We start from the raw sequence: 18,693 nt of genomic DNA on the forward strand, positions 1-18,693 counted from the left end.
AGGATGAGCCAGGCCCTGGGAGGCCAAGGGGATCACAATGTCCCAAAGCAGGCCAACCTGAAGCATGTGTGAAGGAACAAGGTCACCTCTGACGGGTCCTGGAGGGTGTCCGTGTCACACCTGAGGAGCATCAGTGATCCCAAAGCCTGGAAAGCTGGGTATGGGGATGAACCACAGTGCCTTGGAGGAGGACCCCATCCTGGCTCCCCAGTGTGTGTGTGGCTCCTCTGGGCTTTAGGGTGTATCCGGGGCTTGATGACCCCTGGACTCTCACTTTAGAGTCTTGCAGCTGAATGTTGCATAAAGGATCTTCACAGTCAAGATTTTTCCATGGGTATTTTGTGCAGAGATGTATGGTAACGCTGACCTGGCTGACTCTGAGGCTGAATGCCTGCCTCACAGTGTGTGGAGCAGAATGCTGATAGAAACACAGGCTGTTTACAGAATATGTAACAGGTACATCAAAAGAGTTCTCCTGGCTTTGAGTCTTTCAGTCCCAGGCTTCCATGCATAATGCATTTCATGTTCTATGAACTCAATACAGTACACTTCTTGTTAGAAAAAGGAAGATGGATTACAATCACTCCACTTTTCTCCCTGGCATATGGCTTGATAGTCAGACGATGACACAACTTCTGATTCCTGTCCACACTTGGAATTACATTAGAAGACCTGGGCATCTGCCTTTCCCCTGAAAGGAAGGGATCAAGGAGGGAGATTCCCAGCATCAAAAAACACTTCGCTTTTGCTTTTTTTCCAGGATCCCTTCAAAATAATGAGAGAACGCGTCGCTTGGTATTCCAGCCTCTCCTAACCCTGCCTTTCCCCATCGCAGGGAGCCCCTCCTGCACCCAGCTGGCAGCCAGCTCCCCTCTGCGCAGTCCCAACCCGTTTCCTTTCACAGCTGCGCGAAGGCCAACACTCCGCAGCTGCCCCAAGCCGCCCAGAACCTCCGCGGACCACGCTGCCCCCGCCCATCCGCCGCGGCGGCGGGCATTGGCTGCGTGCGGCCCCGCCCCGCCCCGCGCCGGGTGAAAGGGTGTCCGGGCGGGCGGCAGCCATGGCGGCGGTGCTGCTGCTGCGCTGTGGGGCGCGGGGCGGCCGCTGGGCGCTGCGAGAGGTGAGCGTGCGAGCGGCCGCGGGCTCCGCGTCCCGGCTTCCCTGGTTCGGAGCTGGGGGCGGTCGGGGGTCTTCCTCTGTGGGAGGTTCTGCGGTGCTGGGGGCTGTGAATGTGGGGCTGGGGGCGGCGCGCTGTTGGCGCGGCAGTGGTGTGCGGTGGTCGCGGTGCTCCGCTCCCGGGGGCTGCGGAGCCGTAGCGTCGGGGATCATCGGGTTTAACTCCGGGCCCCGCGCTGGATCGCGCAAAATCCAAACCCCGTGTCTGGGAGCGGTGTCCAAACGCTCCGTGAATTCTGGCAGCTCGGGGCTGTGCCCGCTGCCCTGTGCAGCCCGCTCTATGCCCACCGGTGCGGAACCTGTTCTTAACCCGCGGCTCGCCTGGGTCGTGCTGCTCCTCTTGCTTTTCCTGGAAACGCGAGAAGCATGTTGCAGAATTGCGCTGATGCTTTTGGTGAAAGCTTTACACGTCTAGAAACCTGAGGGTGTGGGATAAGCGTCTCTCCAGTAATGTGACTCCTGAAGTATACCGTGTAGAGGTCATCACGTGCCTTTAGGGATCGCTCAGCTGCGTGGGGCTTGTCGTGGCTGTAAGCAGAACCCAGCGCTGCCACTTGTCAGAGCAGGGCCGGCTCCAGCTCCTCCACATGGACACGCTGCCGCCGGAGCTGAGCCGTGAGCGATGCTGCGTGTGCTCGAGAAGACTGAAGGAAAGGGAAAACTGCACAACAGCAGCTGGGAGAGAGGAGTGAGAAATGGGAGAGAACAGCCCTGCAGGCACCGAGGTCAGTGCAGGAGGAGGGCAGGAGGTGCTCCAGGCACAGAGCAGCAGCTCCCTGCAGCCCAGGAGAGGCCCATGGAGGAGCAGGTGGTCGCCCTGCAGCACCCTGACACCATGTGCAGCCATGGAGGAGTCAGCCTATGGTGTGCACCCACAAGCCGGAGCTGCCTGTGGAGAACAGCCCACAGTAGAGCGGGAGGGCTGGGAACTTGCTTTTAGTTCTCACTGCTCTGGTCAGTTATTAATAGACAATAACTTACATTAATCTCCCTTACGTTGCGTCTGTTCTGCCTGTGGTGGTGATACATAAGTGATCTCCCTGTCCTTATCTGAACCCATGTGCTTTTTTCCAGTCATATTTTCTCTCTCTGCTCTGTTGAGGAGGGGGAGTGTTAGAGAGGTATGGTGGAGCTGGGTGGCCCATCAGTGTGAGACCGTCACAGTGATGTGGGTGGTTTGTGTGACTAACCAAAGTGATTTTTAGCTCTTAATATCTCTGTATGAAAGTCACCTTCAAGATTTTAGTCACTGGAAAACATTTAATCAGATTTGCATGGGAATTGTTCATAGATTCTTTTATACATTACTGACAGAAGTGAATGGTATCATTTTAAGTTCTCACATTAAGAGTTATGAAAAATTAAAAAAAAATATATATTTTAGGACCAGTAGCTGGTTGCCTAACCTTGATGACTTCTACTCTTTCGTGGGAATTGGTAAAAGACTTGAGAAAAAGGGTAGTGAAGAAACACAGAATTGGGGATTCAGCTGATTGCTGTTTCTAATCTAACGCTTAACACTTCTGTGACGGATTTTATGCAGAGCTAATTCTATAATAGAGTATAACTAAAACTTCCTTTGGAGTGCTTTGCACTTCTGAAGTGAGGAGAAAATGCTGATCCTGTATGAAGGTGGTAGTTACTGTATGAGGATGAGAGATGCCTTTTGATACTTCAGTCTTGAAATTCCAGAGGAAACTGTTAAAGGACTTTAAAAAAGTGTAGGAGTAAGCTATGAATATGGTGTATTGTGAAGCCAACAGTAAACTGCTGACACTTGCCTTTTTAACGGTGTGGATCAGTTTTCTAACCATTGATCTAAATGTATGGAAAGTTTCTGGGCTCTGATAAGTTACTTATCTGTGTACCCACTGGTTTTTAAGTCATAAAAGTCACCTTTACAGTGGGAGCTCCTCACTCTCTCCTGGGGCATTATTTTAAGTGTCCTGTTTTTTCAGGGGGGTTATTTTCCTCCTTCTGGAGTGCAGAAGCCTGAGAGGATAGCAGTACTGGGATCATCTGCCATTAGGGTAAGGAGATGGAGTGGTTGCTGGTTTGGGAAGATGAGCATAGCCCTATGCTTGTGGAGTTTGGTGATTGATTGTTTCTAGCATATAAACTACAGACCTTCTAGAGGTAAACTACAGCATTCTGGTTTTACTGACCTTGTTTCCAGGAGTAGCTGTTTGAACTTTGCAGACTAAGCATGCTGTGCAAACTGCTTGGGTGGGATTTTTTCTGGGTAGAAAGTTAACTTCATTAAAGTTCACGTTGATTTAAAAACAAACCAAACAAATCTTAGTTTTGAGGCACTATTCATGTGGTTTTATACGCTTTCTTTTCTTCTCTGTGCAAACTTTGTGTTGGTGACTCTTGCATCATTGTTATGGTGTTGTAATGTCTTTCACAGCTCTAGCCTTGCTAGAGCTATTTAAGCTGATGCTGTGAGAAACTGTTCCAACTTTCTGCAGCTGTTAGGTCTTGAGCACAAGCCATTGCCTTTCAGCTTCTGTCTCCCTCCAACTTGTCCCAGTGCTGCTGTTTGAATGTCTAAATGGATAAACAGGACTGAAATCTGGCAGAGAACAGACTTTTCCCATTCCTTGTGAGTATCTTTTCAGATGGATGTATTCTGTAATCTGTTTCACCATGTGACTATGCAAACTTTTGTACTGGTGCAGGGGAGAAGGTACTTGGGTGTAAGAATGACTTAGTTTTTCAAAATGGGTTTAGGTGTTGGGAGTTCCCTTGTTTGTAGCTCATATTCTATATTGGTACATGTGGAAATGCTTCCTCTCTTCCTTCTGGAGTTGTCCATGTTTCTCAGGCTATATATATTATAGTAATATATTATTTCACTCCTATAATGAGTGAAATGATTCCATATGTAATGCAGTGGACCTTACTGGACCTTGTACTGTATCTGTTTGCAGTTGGCTTCAGGAGGATCTGCTTGTAGTTGCAAGTGCTTGGCTGCTCAGTGATCTCTGAGAGACTTCAAAAGAGGGAAAGTACTGAATGGGGGGAAAAAAGAACATTGTTATGGTTGCTTTCCTGTTTAAAAATGTACAATATTAATGATAAGCTACATTTTTCACTCTTACAGATTAAAGTCCTTGCAGATGTATATGTGCCTACTTTCAATATGTTGGGTACATACTCCGTCAGTAGAACACAAAGTTATTTTAGGACTGGTTCAGATCTGAACGAAGTTTTGCTGTTATGTAATTAACAGCTAAAGCAGGACTCTTCCAAAATAAATGCAGTACATAGTGCTAGTATTGTGTAGGGCAAGGTTTTGGAAGCAGCAGTGGCTGTGGGGAGCTTCTACTCTGTGTGCGGTGCACCTCCTGCCCTTGATCTCAGTGGCTTGCAGGGCTGTTCTTTCCCATTTCTCACTCCTCTCTCCCAGCTGCTGTTGTGCAGCAGTTTTTCTTTCTTGTATGTGTTCCAGAGGCATAACCAGTGTTGCTTGTGGCTCAGCTGTGGTGGTGGCAGGTCCCTTTTGGAGCAGCTGGTGCTGGCTCTGCTTACCAAGAAGAGTAGATTCAGTAGAGGTGGGTGGGAGGCTAAAAACCAAAATTCAAACAAGAGTTGAGCTCTTGTAAATAAATAAGTCGTCCATGTTTGTAGACTTTAAAGATTTGAAACATTTATCAAATGGAGATAATGAGTTATGGCAGAAATTGATTGTACCAGATTAATCCAGCAGTGCTAGTTTGACAGAACATGAAGTTGCTAGGTCAAGCTGTGACAGATATCAGAGTTAATATAACATTGTTAGCCTTCATTTTTTTTTATTTGCCTTGTACTGTCGCTTGTAGGATACACATGCATGCTTGTTCTCTATCTTTAAAAAAAACAACAAAACTAGCTTGGGGGCCCTATGAGTAGCATCAGATAAAATATATTATAGCGTGTTTTCATCTTGACTTTCTCTATGAGTGGACCATAGAGATCTCGACGAAAACAGTTTTTGTGAACTGGCTTGAGTTCTGGGATTTGTAGATTATAGTTATTATTTTTTCCATAGCATCTTGGCTAATGTGGAATTGGGTAGTTTCCATTCCTCATTTGCTAGAGAGAAATGGGTACACCTAAGCTTGTATTGAATAAGCTAAATAACTTGGCATTGTGCATTAGAGATCAGTAATAGCTGTGGAAACACATTCGAGGAGGGACTCAATCTGTGGTTCTGGGGAAGGTATAGTTAGGAATCAAGGTAGGTTTGGATATAACTGCCGTGATCTCCAGTTGCTCCTGTGTGGGGTGTATGCAATAAGTTTCTCAAAAGGTGTACCTACTGTTTGCTCATAAGCCATGTGAAAGATGAAGTGACAGATGTCAGCAGTGAAGTTGTGCCTGGCTTTTCTTCTAACGCTTGAGTGCATGCCAGGATGTGGGAAACAGATCTAAGCTCCCTTCATCTGGAAGGGATTAAAATCCACCCGTTCTCCACTGGTGAGCATTTCAACCAGACCATGTGCTGCTTTGGAGATGGAATTCTGGGGGAGGTTCTGTCTGGATTTTTCCATCTATCATTTTTTGAGGTGTAGATGAAGTTCCTATTCAACAGAATTAAAACTACAAAATTAGACAGCTAGGACAATGGGCAATAAAACCTAGAAATCCAGTAGAAGGAATAGGGGGATATGATATTTAGGGACGTGTTTAACAATTTACTGGTATGTCTCATGCCAGAAGAGTGGTTAGGCAGTTGAGGTAATGTGAGCTATAAATCTCAGTTGCACTCTTAGATATGATGGGTTATCTCTTGTATAGAGTGTGTTCTGGGGAAAATTAATCAAGATATATCTAGAGCACATGTGATTTTTTGTATTTATTTTTTGTGGTGTGAGGAGACAGCCAGTTAATCTAGTGCTGGACTGGTTTGTCTGAGTTAGAGGTTTCAAATAACCAAGCCAGGGAAGGAGCTTGGAGGCTCAGAGGCTTTGTAGCTGTCTATCTGGAGATGGCAGTTATCAGTGTTCCTTTGTGGCCCTAGCCATGCATTATTTATGTAGAGTCTGTTTGCTCACTCAGTTGTGCATGGTATCTAGCTGCAAGCCTTTGAAGAGACTTTTCTAAACAGTTTAAACTTTTAAAACAGTTTAGTAGTACAGGTGCACTGTATTTCTGAAGTTGTGAATTAAGAGTTGGAATTTCACATCTGACTGTTCTGAGCAACAACCTTGATTTGATTTTGGAAGTTACCCTTACATGCATTCGATTCAAGATTGAGCCTAGTTCTTTTAAGCCATTTGTGTGTGCAGTTGTTTAACACAGCATCATATGCATGTGCATCATAATTGTTACAAGATTTCTGTAAGGAAACAATCCGATTCTGTCCTGTAGAAGCAGAGGTGAGTGTAGTTTAATCCTTTGTCCAGTTTTTAATTGCTCAAATGCTTGACTTTTTCTAAGAAGTTTATTTATGACTTTTTTCAAGGCATGGCTTGAATTCAGAAATTGAACGCCAACTGTACTTTTCCCTTCAGAGCCTTTCCTTCGTCTCAATCCTTGGTGCAGATTTTGTCATCTCATATGTATTTAAAACTAGCACTGAAAGGTGCTTACAAGAAATGTCAGGATCATGCCTTGCCCCTCAGCAACTACAGGCATTTAGGTTAGCCCCCAACCCTTAGCAATTACTTTCTCCGGAGGACAATAGCTTACTGAAGATTTCTTTGGTGTGTCCTGTATGACTAACTTCAGACTACTTCTGGTGCCACAGACACCCCTGTCAATAGGGTCTTGGATTTGAGGGATTTGCTTGTTTAACTAACTACACATATGCACTGGAGGTGCAGAGAATATATTCTGTGAGAGTATATGCTGTGCTTCTACTGCCCCAGCTATCCTTGCTCCTTCCTGTAATCGGAGTTAGATAACAGCAGCCACTGACTGTGCAACTGTCATGCCATGAGCATGGTGCAGTGACCATCTGATAGTTGTGGTTGCTGCTGGCAGAATTCTTATCCTAAAGGTATTTTCCCTTTTTATTGCCTGAAGCAGCAGCCTGTACTGTCACATCCTCAGAGGAGGAAGTGCAGAGCTGTAGGTAGTTTATGGTGAATTGTGAGTGACCTGCTGGGTAATGGGATCACCTGGAAATGCTCTTGGAAAGTGGGAGAAGTGTAGCTGTGGAAAAATAAGCAAATGTGAGCCTAGGGAGAATGTTTTTCTTCTTTAGACCTCATGGTATCATGGTATTGTGGTGGTGAAGACTGGGAACCAAACTAGCATCTGAAGTCTGTTCTGCTTTTGATAGCAGTTCTGGCCTAGTCCATTGCCTGCTGTATACCTAACAACTCCCTAGCAGTGAGGGCTTGTCCCCACCAACAGTGCATACAGACCTGCATATGCATGCTCTGAGAACTTCTTGGTAAGTATTCCTTCAAACAAGAAGGAAATACGAGGTCATAGATTTGTTAAAAATCATTTATGGTCTGAAGAGTGACTTCTGTGTAGGGCATCTGAACTGTTCTCAGCTACTGTTTGTTGTGTGCGGAGGCAGATCTGTGCCAGCTTCTATCCACATTGTGGGGGAGTGGAAGGAGGGGTGGGGAATGATATGGAAGATTTTCCTCAAGATGTCAGTATATGAACTGTTTCTGTCTTGCTGGAATATAGCAGCAGGAGAAAAAAATGTGTAACTCCCTCTCTCTTCTGTAGTGTGAAACGCTTTCAAGACGGTGCCTTAAAACATCACATAAGCTGTATTCTGCTGTGTATGATCCAAATGAAAAGGTGAGTAGTACAGTGCATGTTTTTCCGCTTTGATGTTTTACTGTAACTTTGGCATTTGACTTTTAAAGCTATCTTCTCCCCTGTGCTGTTTCTCATAATGGTAGTTCCCCCAGCGTAACCCCTTTACAGTCACAGGATTGCAGTCATTGAATTACTAAATGTTAATGTTTCTCCTGTAGTGTATTTGTTGAGATTGCATACTGACTCAAGTGCATAACTTAAAAGTTGGGAGAAGTGATTGGGAGCTTGGGAAAGTTACGTACTAGCCAGACCATGTTATAATTTTGATACTGCTATTCTTAATGTTGTACATGGTATAGGAGGTATAGAGAAAAACCACTACTGTGTGTGTATACATATTTGTGTTCATGTAGATATGGAAAATGCAGTACTAGTATAGCATGTTTGTTAGATGGTCAAACACACTTTGTCCAAGTTGAACTTGTTACTCACGTGAGAGAAAACTTCAGAGCTTGGATGAGGATGGATGTGTGAGGTTTGCAGAGTATGCTAAATCCACATCTTGGATGAGGCTGCTGGGTTGTCTGAGCTTTCTGTCAGACTTGCTGACAGACTCATGCAGTAGCAATCTCAACTTACAGCTGCTAGCCAAGGAAAACTTCTCCTGTGGGCAGCTGTCTTGGCATAGCTACTGAAGTAACACAGTTGGAAAAATAGTGTGGCTGGAGATATCCGTGTACTGAAGAGTGTGAGCGCTGGCATTTCAGCGTGGGCTTGCCTGTATCTACCAGCATAGGTGCAATTAATCAGAAGTGAATCAGTATTAGAAAACAGAGGGAGAAATAATATTATGTAACTAGAACTGTGTCTAACAGGAAAGTTCTCCTGAAGTAATCAACTAAATGCTTCCTGTGTTCTCAGAGTCTTTACCTGATGTTCTATTCCTTTCTATGGACATATTGAGACTATGTAATCAGGCCTTTGGTTTCTCTTAGCTAGAAGTTGCATGACTCCAGGTAGGGGCTTCTGCAAGTAGCTCAAGGTCTTGTCTGCCTTTTCCCTTCAGTGTCACTGTTTTTGTAATGTCTGGAATTCTAGTATCAGAGTTTTGCACACTAATTAGTGGAAATTACATCAAATACCATGCAGTGTTTACTTTTTTAAGGTAGCATGTGAATTATTATTATTTACTTGCTGAACTTGGATCTCATTTTTAACAGCAGAAGTTAGAGTGCAGTTTCTTCCTGTTAGTATCCATATTTCAGAATTGGGAAATTAAATGGTGGATGTTCCCTGACTTTGGAGAAATATAGAATCATAGAATCACAAGGTTGGAAAGAACCTACAAGATCATCTAATCCAACTGACCACCCATTACCATTGCTACTGCAATATAATAAATCTGGTCAAGTGCATCTGGTGTACATTTGCTTGTTGCACACTAGACTGGCAGTAGAAATTTTCACTGTGGTTTTACAGTTTCTTTTTCCTCTCTACCTGCCCCTTCCACAAACCTGATGATTGTAGGGATAACAAACAGTTTCACTGCTGCACTGACAATGCTTCCCTTTCCCCTAGATGATATGGAAAACAGCTATTTTATGTAGGGGAGCGGGAATAATATCTATTGGGTGTCTTGGGGTATAGTTAGATAAATCTAATCTGGAATAACCAGGCTACCTGTGAAGGGGAGGACCCTGCTAGCTCCCTGTCCTGTTTGTGATTTGGAACACAGGAGGCAGAGTAGGACTGCTCAGTTTGTTCTGAACTGATGCATTCTGAAGCTGAAGTGGTATTACTGCCACATCTGTTGTAGGAAAAGCAGTGGGGAAGAGTGTGCAGAGCAGGCTTGTCCCTTTTGGTGACAGTCTGTGTTTGATACTGAACTTCCTTGGTTGGAAGTGAACCTGCATAGCAGCAAGGCCAGTAGCAGCAATAGTGCTTACAGACAGGATAGAGATTTCCATGTGAAGTTCCTCTCCAGTTTCTTAATGGAAAATTTTTGTCTAGGATATAAGGCTAATTGTCTTCTGACAGCTTGTTATCTCCTTCTTCAGTGCTCTTATCATGACTCTAAGATGTATTTACAGCATCAAGTGCAATGGAGTGTGAAAGGTGACAGAGAATTTCACATGCTTACTAAAGCGTGACTTGCTGTTTTGTTGCAGTTCGGTTGCTACTTAATAGTGAGTGTGTAAGGAAGCCATGATGACAGTGCAGGAGTTTGCCAGGCTCCTCATGTGACTTGGTCATAATGGGGATCAAGGCGTGTAGCAACTCGGCAGGGGCTGGAGTGGAGGAGTTCTTATGTGTTTAGTTGGGGTGGCGGGGAGGGAGAAGCAGATATGTGGGAAGCTTGCCTCAGTGTGAATATCTTGTCTGCTCAATATATGCAACTTTGATACTTTAAGTGAAAAAGTTGCAGGCTTCCAGTGTTTAATTGGAAGTGGAGGAGAAAAGAATGTGTTTCTGAAAGGAGGAAAACCTGTGTATTCATCTCTCAAAGTTCTTGTTCTTTTCCCTTCAGACTTTTGAAAAGCTCCTTATTGCCAACAGAGGAGAGATTGCATGCCGAGTAAGTATGTAATCTTTTTTTTCTGTAGTTTATTCTTGAGCTATTTGTTTTGAATATTGATAATTTTCATTTCTTATATGGTAGGTCATCAAAACATGCAGGAAGATGGGGATTAAAACAGTTGCCATACACAGTGATGTCGATGCCAATGCTGTAAGTACTGCATGAATGCAAGTGATAGGTAGGGTTCAAGAAGACTTGCAACTATAATGCAGACTTGTTGCTTATAATGGTAGGCATGTGTTTACAGTTTTGAAGCATCTTTGCATATACTCTTTTCCTCCATGTGATTAAAAGAAGGGGAGATACTATGGCAGGGGATGGATTAGGCAAGTATTTAGCACTGTGTTGTGTGAACTCTCTGGTGTTTTGCTCTTCATAGGTGTTATCTTGCTCTTTTTATTTTCTCCCTGAATTAAGCCATACAGTAACAGGTTGCTGCACAGAGCAACCAGAATGGCAGAGAAACCAAAGTTTTGTTTTGCTAATGAACACCAAAAGTAATTAAAAATCTATTTCAGGAGGTGGAGAATTTGGTATAAATGGTTCTTCTACCTGTTACTTTCGACTTAAGCTTTCTGCTTGCCAGAGGAATGGTCTCTCCTACCAGGTGTGCTGACCAAGCATTCCAGAGGTGTTACATTTGACATGGATATTGAGGTGTATTCAGGAGTGTGTCAGGAAAATAGCAAAATGGCTCTCTAGACAGGGAAGATGCTTGTCTAGATAACCTTTTTTTTTAGGTCTTGTAGTCTCCTATGTAGTTTATTTTAGAAATATTTTAGTTCATTTATAGCATACAGCAGCAAGTATATTCATACTTGCGTATTCTTGTTGACTGTAGAGGACATCTTATTACTCTGCCTGCAGGAACTGCAAGAGGAAAAAGGACTAGTGGTTTTGAATTGCTTATTGGAACTGGGAGCTGAAAACCTTTGTTGTGATTTAATTGGTGAGGTCCCTAGGCAAGGTGAAAGGAAAAAAAATTAATGTTATGTAGGGCAGGACTTGGGTTCCTCAGCATTTGAAAAACTGAAGATAAGTCATAGAATTTCTGGAAGTTTAGTTAGGAGAACTTTGTTGATTTCAGAGTTGAGAGATGAGAACTGTTGAGAATTTTGGAGCTTGACACAATAATAATAAATAAGCTGCAGGTATAATAAGGGATTGAAGCTAGGTTATTCTCAGGTGAATGAAATGTTCCAGTACTGGGTTTCTGTGACACCTAATATTTCTTTTAGGTACATAAGAGTAATAAATAATACTTGGTTTGGGTTTTAAGTGGTAGCCAAAACTAGGAGTGTATAGTAGCTTGTGGATTGAGAAACAGGTTTAATAGGTGGGTGTCAGGCATTATAAATCCTGATTCTTCTGGGAGCCAGGGGATTCAGTGAAAATAAATACAAGCTACTTATACAATCAATGATCCTTCTAGTGCAACAGGAGCATGCTAATGGGTACTTGTATTCTGTCTTATATATGTGGTATCTCCACTAGGATAAACGGATCTGTCATTTAGCAGCATTGCATAGCCTTGTTCACTGGGGTGAATTCTGAACATAGACGAAAAACTTTTTTAAAAAAGGAGGACGTGTTCTTTCACCAGTTGGTAATGGACTAGAAAAATGAATTGGTCTTTCCAGCATGTCTGGATGGCTTTGTTTATTGTGTGGGCACTGCTATGAACTGGAGATTATGGAAAATTTGAAAGTAATATGTAAAGACTGAGATTGAAGATTATAATGAGGGAATAAGAGTGATGGGAAAAAGTACAGCTCATGACCTTACAGAAAGGAGTACCAGTGATGTATTACAGAGAGAACTGAAAATATAATAGCTATTCTGCTTCATTCTATTGTGCCATCTTAGCTTTAAAATATGTATAGAGTCTTTAATTCATAGTAGTTCATAAGAGAAAGTAAATTCAAGCTGGTATCTCAAATTCAGTAATGTATTCAGAACAGTGCATAAAGTTAACATGTGGAATGAAATACTGACACTTATGGACAAAGATAATGCCCTAGCAATTCTAGAAGGGTGAAGTATTGCCTGCATAGCTGCTTTGGATCCTTACTTTGGTAAGCAAGCTAGCAAAAATGCATATTTAGTGTTGAAAAATATTGTTTTATGGCTGAGGATTTACTCTATCAAATAGTGTTATTGTGCTCTTTGAATTTGTAGTTTCCATGGAAATTAATAGGAGGCATTACTTTTGGATCAACCATGTATTATAACTACCTTATCCCTTCTGATCACTTATTTGGATGCACAGCTGTGGAAATAGCTCGATGTAGTCCACCTTTGAGTAGGATATCTCCAGTTGTTTGTTGTTGTGAATGACGTGGCCATTGCAGTATGTATGTGATGGGCAGTTTGGATAGATGAGCCCAGAGGCCAAATTGTTTCACTGTGTTACTCATAAAGTAGTGTCAAACGTGGCTTGACTTTATTTCTGTTCAGGTTGCATCAGCACCTAACTACTTGGTTATACTAGTGGTAACAAGTCAAACACTAAAATCAGATTTGGGAGCTGATACCTACTGAATGAGTTTATAGGAGAAAAGTGTTCACTTAGTGGTGGGATTTAGTAAAACAGTTGTGAATCTCCTTTTGATTTTTTTTTTTTTTGCTTGACAAGACTTCTCTCACTCTTCCAAGACTTCTGTTGCAAAGGCAAGGAATGTCATAGTTGTCTTGATAGTAGTTACTGAAACAAAGACAGGAGTAAATGTAAAGCTTCAACTACCAGCCCATCCTAAAGCTATTTATCTTTACAAAGAATAGTGGGACCTGATTTCAAGTGATGCGTATGCAGGGACTGTTTATGAAAATATTCTTTAATAAAGTGTTTAAAAACACGATGATTTGAAGTAGGCAAATATCCTGTTTAGAAAGTAGAGCAATCTCTTGAGATGTAGTAAAAACTCCTTATCTTACCTGTGTGCTTACTAAAACATGTGTAGTCTGATGTTCTTGGTACCAATTCTCTTTAAATTCTCACTTTAAAAGGAAGGCAAGCTAGTCAGTCTTCTACATCTCTCTGGCTTTCCTTTCTGTTATTCTGGTTGAAAACAACTGAAATTGAAATAGGGCAGCTTTAGTGTGCCTGTCTAAGGGGAAAAAAACCAAAACAAAACTCGCAATGTAATGAGCAATTCAAGCTCTTCAATAACAGCTTCTAGTTTATTCCCTGTCCAGCATCATATGCTTAGATGATTCTAACGGGTACCTTCATTGATGTTCATTAGGAATGAATGATATAGCTAGCTGTAAAAGTATTGATTTTTTTCTTCTTAATTATTTGCTAGTGATCTTTGAAAGCTTCACTCTGAAAGACTTTGGAATTCTTCCATTTAAATATTCAATTAAAAATGTTTTAACATAAAAAAAAAACCTGTCAGATATCTTCATGGAGTTCAGTGTTAAGTGAGAATAGTTGAAATGTATATGTACTTTCTGAGAAACTACTCTTATTGCTCTCCAGATTTGGTTGCTGTAGAACAAAGGTGAAAGTTTTGTATGTTGTTGAAGCAGTATTCATTTTGACATCCAGAATTTACATATTAACAAAGGGTAACTAGGCTAGGACAGTACATGAGAATCTTGATCGCAAGAAGTTAAAACTGTGGCAACTTATGAGCAGGAAGCAGCAGCAAGGACTGTTTTAAATTGGGAATGTGGCAAAAATTGAACAACCTGCTGAGAGCCAGATAATGCTTATTTGAAGAAGGGAAATGTAAAGAACAAAATACTGCTGGTGCACTTAAAAAAAGCCAAAATATTTCTATAGGTTAAAAACAAGAATTGTTATGGTGATAGGAAGGCAACATTAACAAAGCTTAAAAGGATATAAATTACTTCAGGGATTTGTGAGTGATTGTGCATTAAACGTGAAGTTGTAGGTAGCTGGAAATGGCATTGAATGGGATAGGATTAAATTTAAATTGCCTAGGAATGTGAATGGGCAGAAAGATAACTTTTGGTGTTATTTATGCTGTAGAAAAGAAGTTGCTGCTTTAACAGCTGTTCTGTAAAATCAGTTTGGTGTAGGGCAGAGCAGAGTGACAAAATGACTAGTGAGAAGAGACCCTTAGAGAATGAAGTTGCCCATGAGGTGCTGTGTATATTCAGGAAAGTAGGTCACAATTTATGCTTTTTAGAGCCTTGACAATCTTGGTTAATACTTATTTTTTGCTGTTTTGGGGAGGTGCAGGAAAGAAGTTGATGTAAACTGTGCAAAACGCTACTTTTTCTTCAGAGTTCAAATTGTGAAGCGCTAATTCTTTATACTTGGATAGGTAAAGACCAATAGAATTTGGACTTTTTAATTTAATGCAAACATCTGGAATTATTTTTGGGGTGAGAAAACAAGCAAAGAATTTTCAATGAAAAAAAGAGTAATCATATGTACTTTTTTCCCCCTGAACTGATTGGAATAGGGGGTTAAGATGAAAGAGACTCCTCAACCATAAATGTAACACTGATGGTGCAAACATTGTCGAGGAAAGCTAGAGAACCATTGTAGTGCCTAATGTAATCAGCTAAAAGTATGATAAATGAAGAACAGGCTTTCACTAATTGGATCTGAACAAAAGAAGGTATAGCATAAAGCAGTGAATGAGATATAATTTTATTTGGCATTTTTTAACACAGCAGGGATTCTATAGCCATATGAAGCAATGAACTATAAATGACTGAAAAAATCCCATGGGAAAGTAATGTAAACTACTAAAACTGTGAGTACTGGACAGCTAGTTGTGCTCCTTCAATGCAATTTTTCTATCACTCACTTTAAGCTTCAGGTGTTAGAGATGTCTGTGCTTACAGACTTATAATGCTTGAAGTGTTTTTTACTTTTGAGAAATACTTTATTCTTCTGGATACTATAAAGGCAAAAATGATGCAAATGCTTTTATTGATGTAAAATTAATTGCACAGTATTCAAATGAAAATGTTGAAATCTCATGAAATCTTGGTCTTTGAAGGAAAATGGGAAAGGAAGTCAAAGGATGTGTAAACTGAAGGTTTGTAATGTTAACTTTATCTCCTTCTAAGCTTGAAGTCTGCAGCAGTACAAGTAGAGAGGAAGCTTCTTTAGGGAAAATGCGAAGCTGATTAAGTTTGTAAGCTGCTATAGCAAGTCTGTATTGAGCAGAATGAAATTGGGTGAACCAGCTGAGCTTTTGACTTAAACAATAAAAACATAACTTTGAAGATTTTTTTTCCTACAGCTTAACTGAATGTTGTTGGTTCTTTGTTCTCAAGAAATGTAGTCAGCAAAAATAAATGTTATAAGGGGATGCAGTTTGTATTAATCTAAAAACTATAATTGAATTGAAAAAAACAAGTTCATGTAAAACTGAAGTTTTCTTTGCTTGTTGCTAACTGACATACACAGGTTTTACAGTTTAGATAACACTCACTTGTTCTGTTGTTGCTTACTTCTGCAAACATGCCAAACTTTAATCTGTCATCTGCTATGAAAATGGTGATTCAAGTGTTATAGAATCATAGAATCTGCGGATGGCTTGGGTTGGAGGGGACCTTAAAGATCATCTAGTTTCAGCCTCCCTGCTGTGGAGGGTATTGACAGCTCATTGCCTCCCAGTGGCACTTCGTTTGTGCTCAGATAACCTGGGGAGAGATGTAGTTCAAGTGCCTATAATGCTAATATTTTAATGTCTTGTTTAAGTACATGTTTTTCAGACTGACGTCTAAAGTGTACGTAGGGGACTCTTTGCTCCCATGTACTATATCTGGAGCAATCCATTCTTAATAAGTGGTAGTGCTTCCAAAATGTGCAGAACAGGAGTCTGTTAGGATGTGCAAAGGGAATGTTAGGGTCAGGTTTGCAGTTGGTGTTCTGCTCATTCTTTAATACTTGTTAGGTATGGTTTAGCTGTAACGCAAGACAAAGTCAATTGTCTTTTGTTTCAAAGATAAGACTGCATGTTGCTTGTTTCTCTACAAGAGGTGATGGAAGTGCTGTCAATTATTCCGTCCCCTTGCCTTACTGAGTGAACTGATAACACTTGTGTAAGGCATAAGATGTTGGTGGTGATCTTCCTGGGAATGCTATCTCTGTGGAAGGATTATACTGTTATTCATAAGTCTGTGCTAGTCAGGCAAGACACACTGCTTTTTCTTTTAAAACTATACCATAACTTCTATGAGTGAATGGGTGGAGGATGCTGCTGATGAGGAAATACTCCTTTTTGTTGTCTTTTAGGAGAAATTTAAGCTTCTAAAATTAAAGTTAGCGGGGCTCACCAGTGCTCTAAGGTCATAAAATTTCAGGCTGTTCTCCAAAGACTGACTATGCATTTTAGTCAGTGAGAGGATGACATGAAATGCATATGACCTTTGGAATAAGGACAAACGATCAAATTCCTTTTGTAATATTTGGTGGCTAAGATGAAGCATTACTTGCATTGGATTTTGGATGAAGGTTTTATGCTGAGCAGGAGAAGGCTATAGAACAGAAAGCTATAAGCATCATGCTGTACACTTCTTGGGGATACCTCCGTGGAGGTGGAAAGTGTGTATTGGAAGAAGGGATTTGAACCAAAATCATCTGGCCTTCGTGAAGAGGGCCAGATTTGTAATTACCTAGCTGATTTATTTGAAGGGTCAATGTACAGATCAAAATTTTCTTAGCATAGAGTTCATTTGGAGGAAATGGTTGCCCTTAGGATGGGAATATGCAGGAGTTTTGTCAGAAGCTAGCTGTGATTGGGATGTCCAAATGTTTACTGCTGCAGAGACTGAATCTGTGGTTTTATGGGTGGTGATGTCTGCCTAGAGTGAAGTGATTGATGCCGGAGACATAGGGTCCTTGTTGTCTGTATCTTAGCTGTTGGAGTAGTTTGGTGCCATACTTTGGTACTATGGACTTGGTGCCCATTAGTGGTGGTGTGATGTGTGTTTGCTGGACTGCATCTTTTGGTTGAGTTTTGCCTGGAGGATAAACAATTCATGTGCTTTGGGACACCTATGTGGTGAAGAATGTGTTGCATTAATCTCATAGCTAACCTCACACTTGAGACTTGTACTTAAATGCTAATATACACTTGCATGAAGCAGCTGCAGTTGCTATTGGTATTCTGCTGCCTCATCTCCTAGGAGATGAGGAGAAAATGTCCTTGAGTGTGCTGTCTCTGTCCTGTCTTCTTTCTTCACCTAGGTCTTCAGCAGCAACTTATTTTCATTGTGCCAATTCACCTCTGCTGCTTTTGTGGCTCACATTTTCCCAACAATGTGATTCGCTATCAGCTGCGGTTGTGTGCGTTCAAGTATGATCTCTTTTTAAGTGCTACACATGAGCGATGCTGTTTAGTAATCGTATTTCTTATTTGTGTGGCTGTAATAACTAGTTAGCAGGCCTTGGGCTGAGTTTCCCTTTTCTGTCAGAGCTCATGGTTGGAGTTAAGGCAAGTATTTATGAATAGTTTTCGGAAGTGTTTGGAGAATAGCTTTTACAGCTGGTTTAAAACTATACTGTGTACTAAGAGGAATTCTTTCCCATTTTTACCTTTCCATCTCCTGTGTACCTGATGTTTCTGTTGGCACTGGTATATGTGCAGTCTTCTGGTAAATGGGTCCAGGCTGCTTATCTGTCCCAAAAGGTTGCAAAGAAGTAAACTGATGTGATTCACTGCATGTCTTTATGATCGCTATTGTTAATGCTATCCAAACATGTGGTTGGAACCAGCAGAAAGGAGACTACCTGCTCCTACTATTCTTCAGTCAGACATTATGGATTTAGTGTCTTAAGGTACTGTGAGCCTATATCCTTGATACCTGTTTCCTTCCCTGCTCCATTTTCCAGGATGTGACTATATGTGGTGGGACTGTGTGAAGAACTGGATTAGGAAGTGAACAGTCTTTAAAGGTCCTTGTGTGAATATATATATCACTGTTTAACTGGTATTGTGGTTTTAGGTTATACTTCCGTTCTTGTTTTTAAAAAGCATTTTCCTTTTATTTGTTTGCAGTAAAACAGCATTATAACTTAAAAGTAGAAGTTTGAGGTGCTTTTTCTTTTAGGTTTTAGTCGTAATAACAGGTAAATAATAACTACAATCATTTGACATTTGTTTCTAAAACTTATGGTGATGGTTGTTGTTTAAAAGAAACTTTATCTTCTGATCTTGTCTAGTACTGGGGGAAATTGGAGGAGGAATAGTGATCATGTAAAAGTCACATCTACGTGACTAAGCTGTTTCTGGGAA

General features: G+C 41.3%; 1 protein-coding gene across 3 annotated transcripts in view; it reads left to right on the plus strand.

Annotated features, from left to right (window-relative positions):
• Nucleotides 1–1,036: 1,036 nt before the first annotated feature.
• The window catches only part of PCCA (propionyl-CoA carboxylase subunit alpha), a 263,973-nt gene continuing 246,316 nt past the window's right edge, over nucleotides 1,037–18,693 (plus strand). For all 3 annotated transcript variants that reach the window (XM_065740814.1, XM_065740812.1, XM_065740815.1), the window contains exons 1-4: nucleotides 1,037–1,120; nucleotides 7,852–7,926; nucleotides 10,415–10,462; nucleotides 10,547–10,615. In XM_065740814.1, the coding sequence (XP_065596886.1) occupies nucleotides 1,061–1,120; nucleotides 7,852–7,926; nucleotides 10,415–10,462; nucleotides 10,547–10,615 (252 nt within the window). In that variant the 5' untranslated portion in view covers nucleotides 1,037–1,060. The remainder of the gene's footprint in view (nucleotides 1,121–7,851; nucleotides 7,927–10,414; nucleotides 10,463–10,546; nucleotides 10,616–18,693) is intronic.

The sequence above is a fragment of the Cyrtonyx montezumae genome, unplaced genomic scaffold, assembly GCF_038088225.1.
Source record: "Cyrtonyx montezumae isolate F1298 unplaced genomic scaffold, pur_monq_1.0 scaffold_3, whole genome shotgun sequence".
Taxonomy (NCBI): Eukaryota; Metazoa; Chordata; class Aves; order Galliformes; family Odontophoridae; genus Cyrtonyx; species Cyrtonyx montezumae.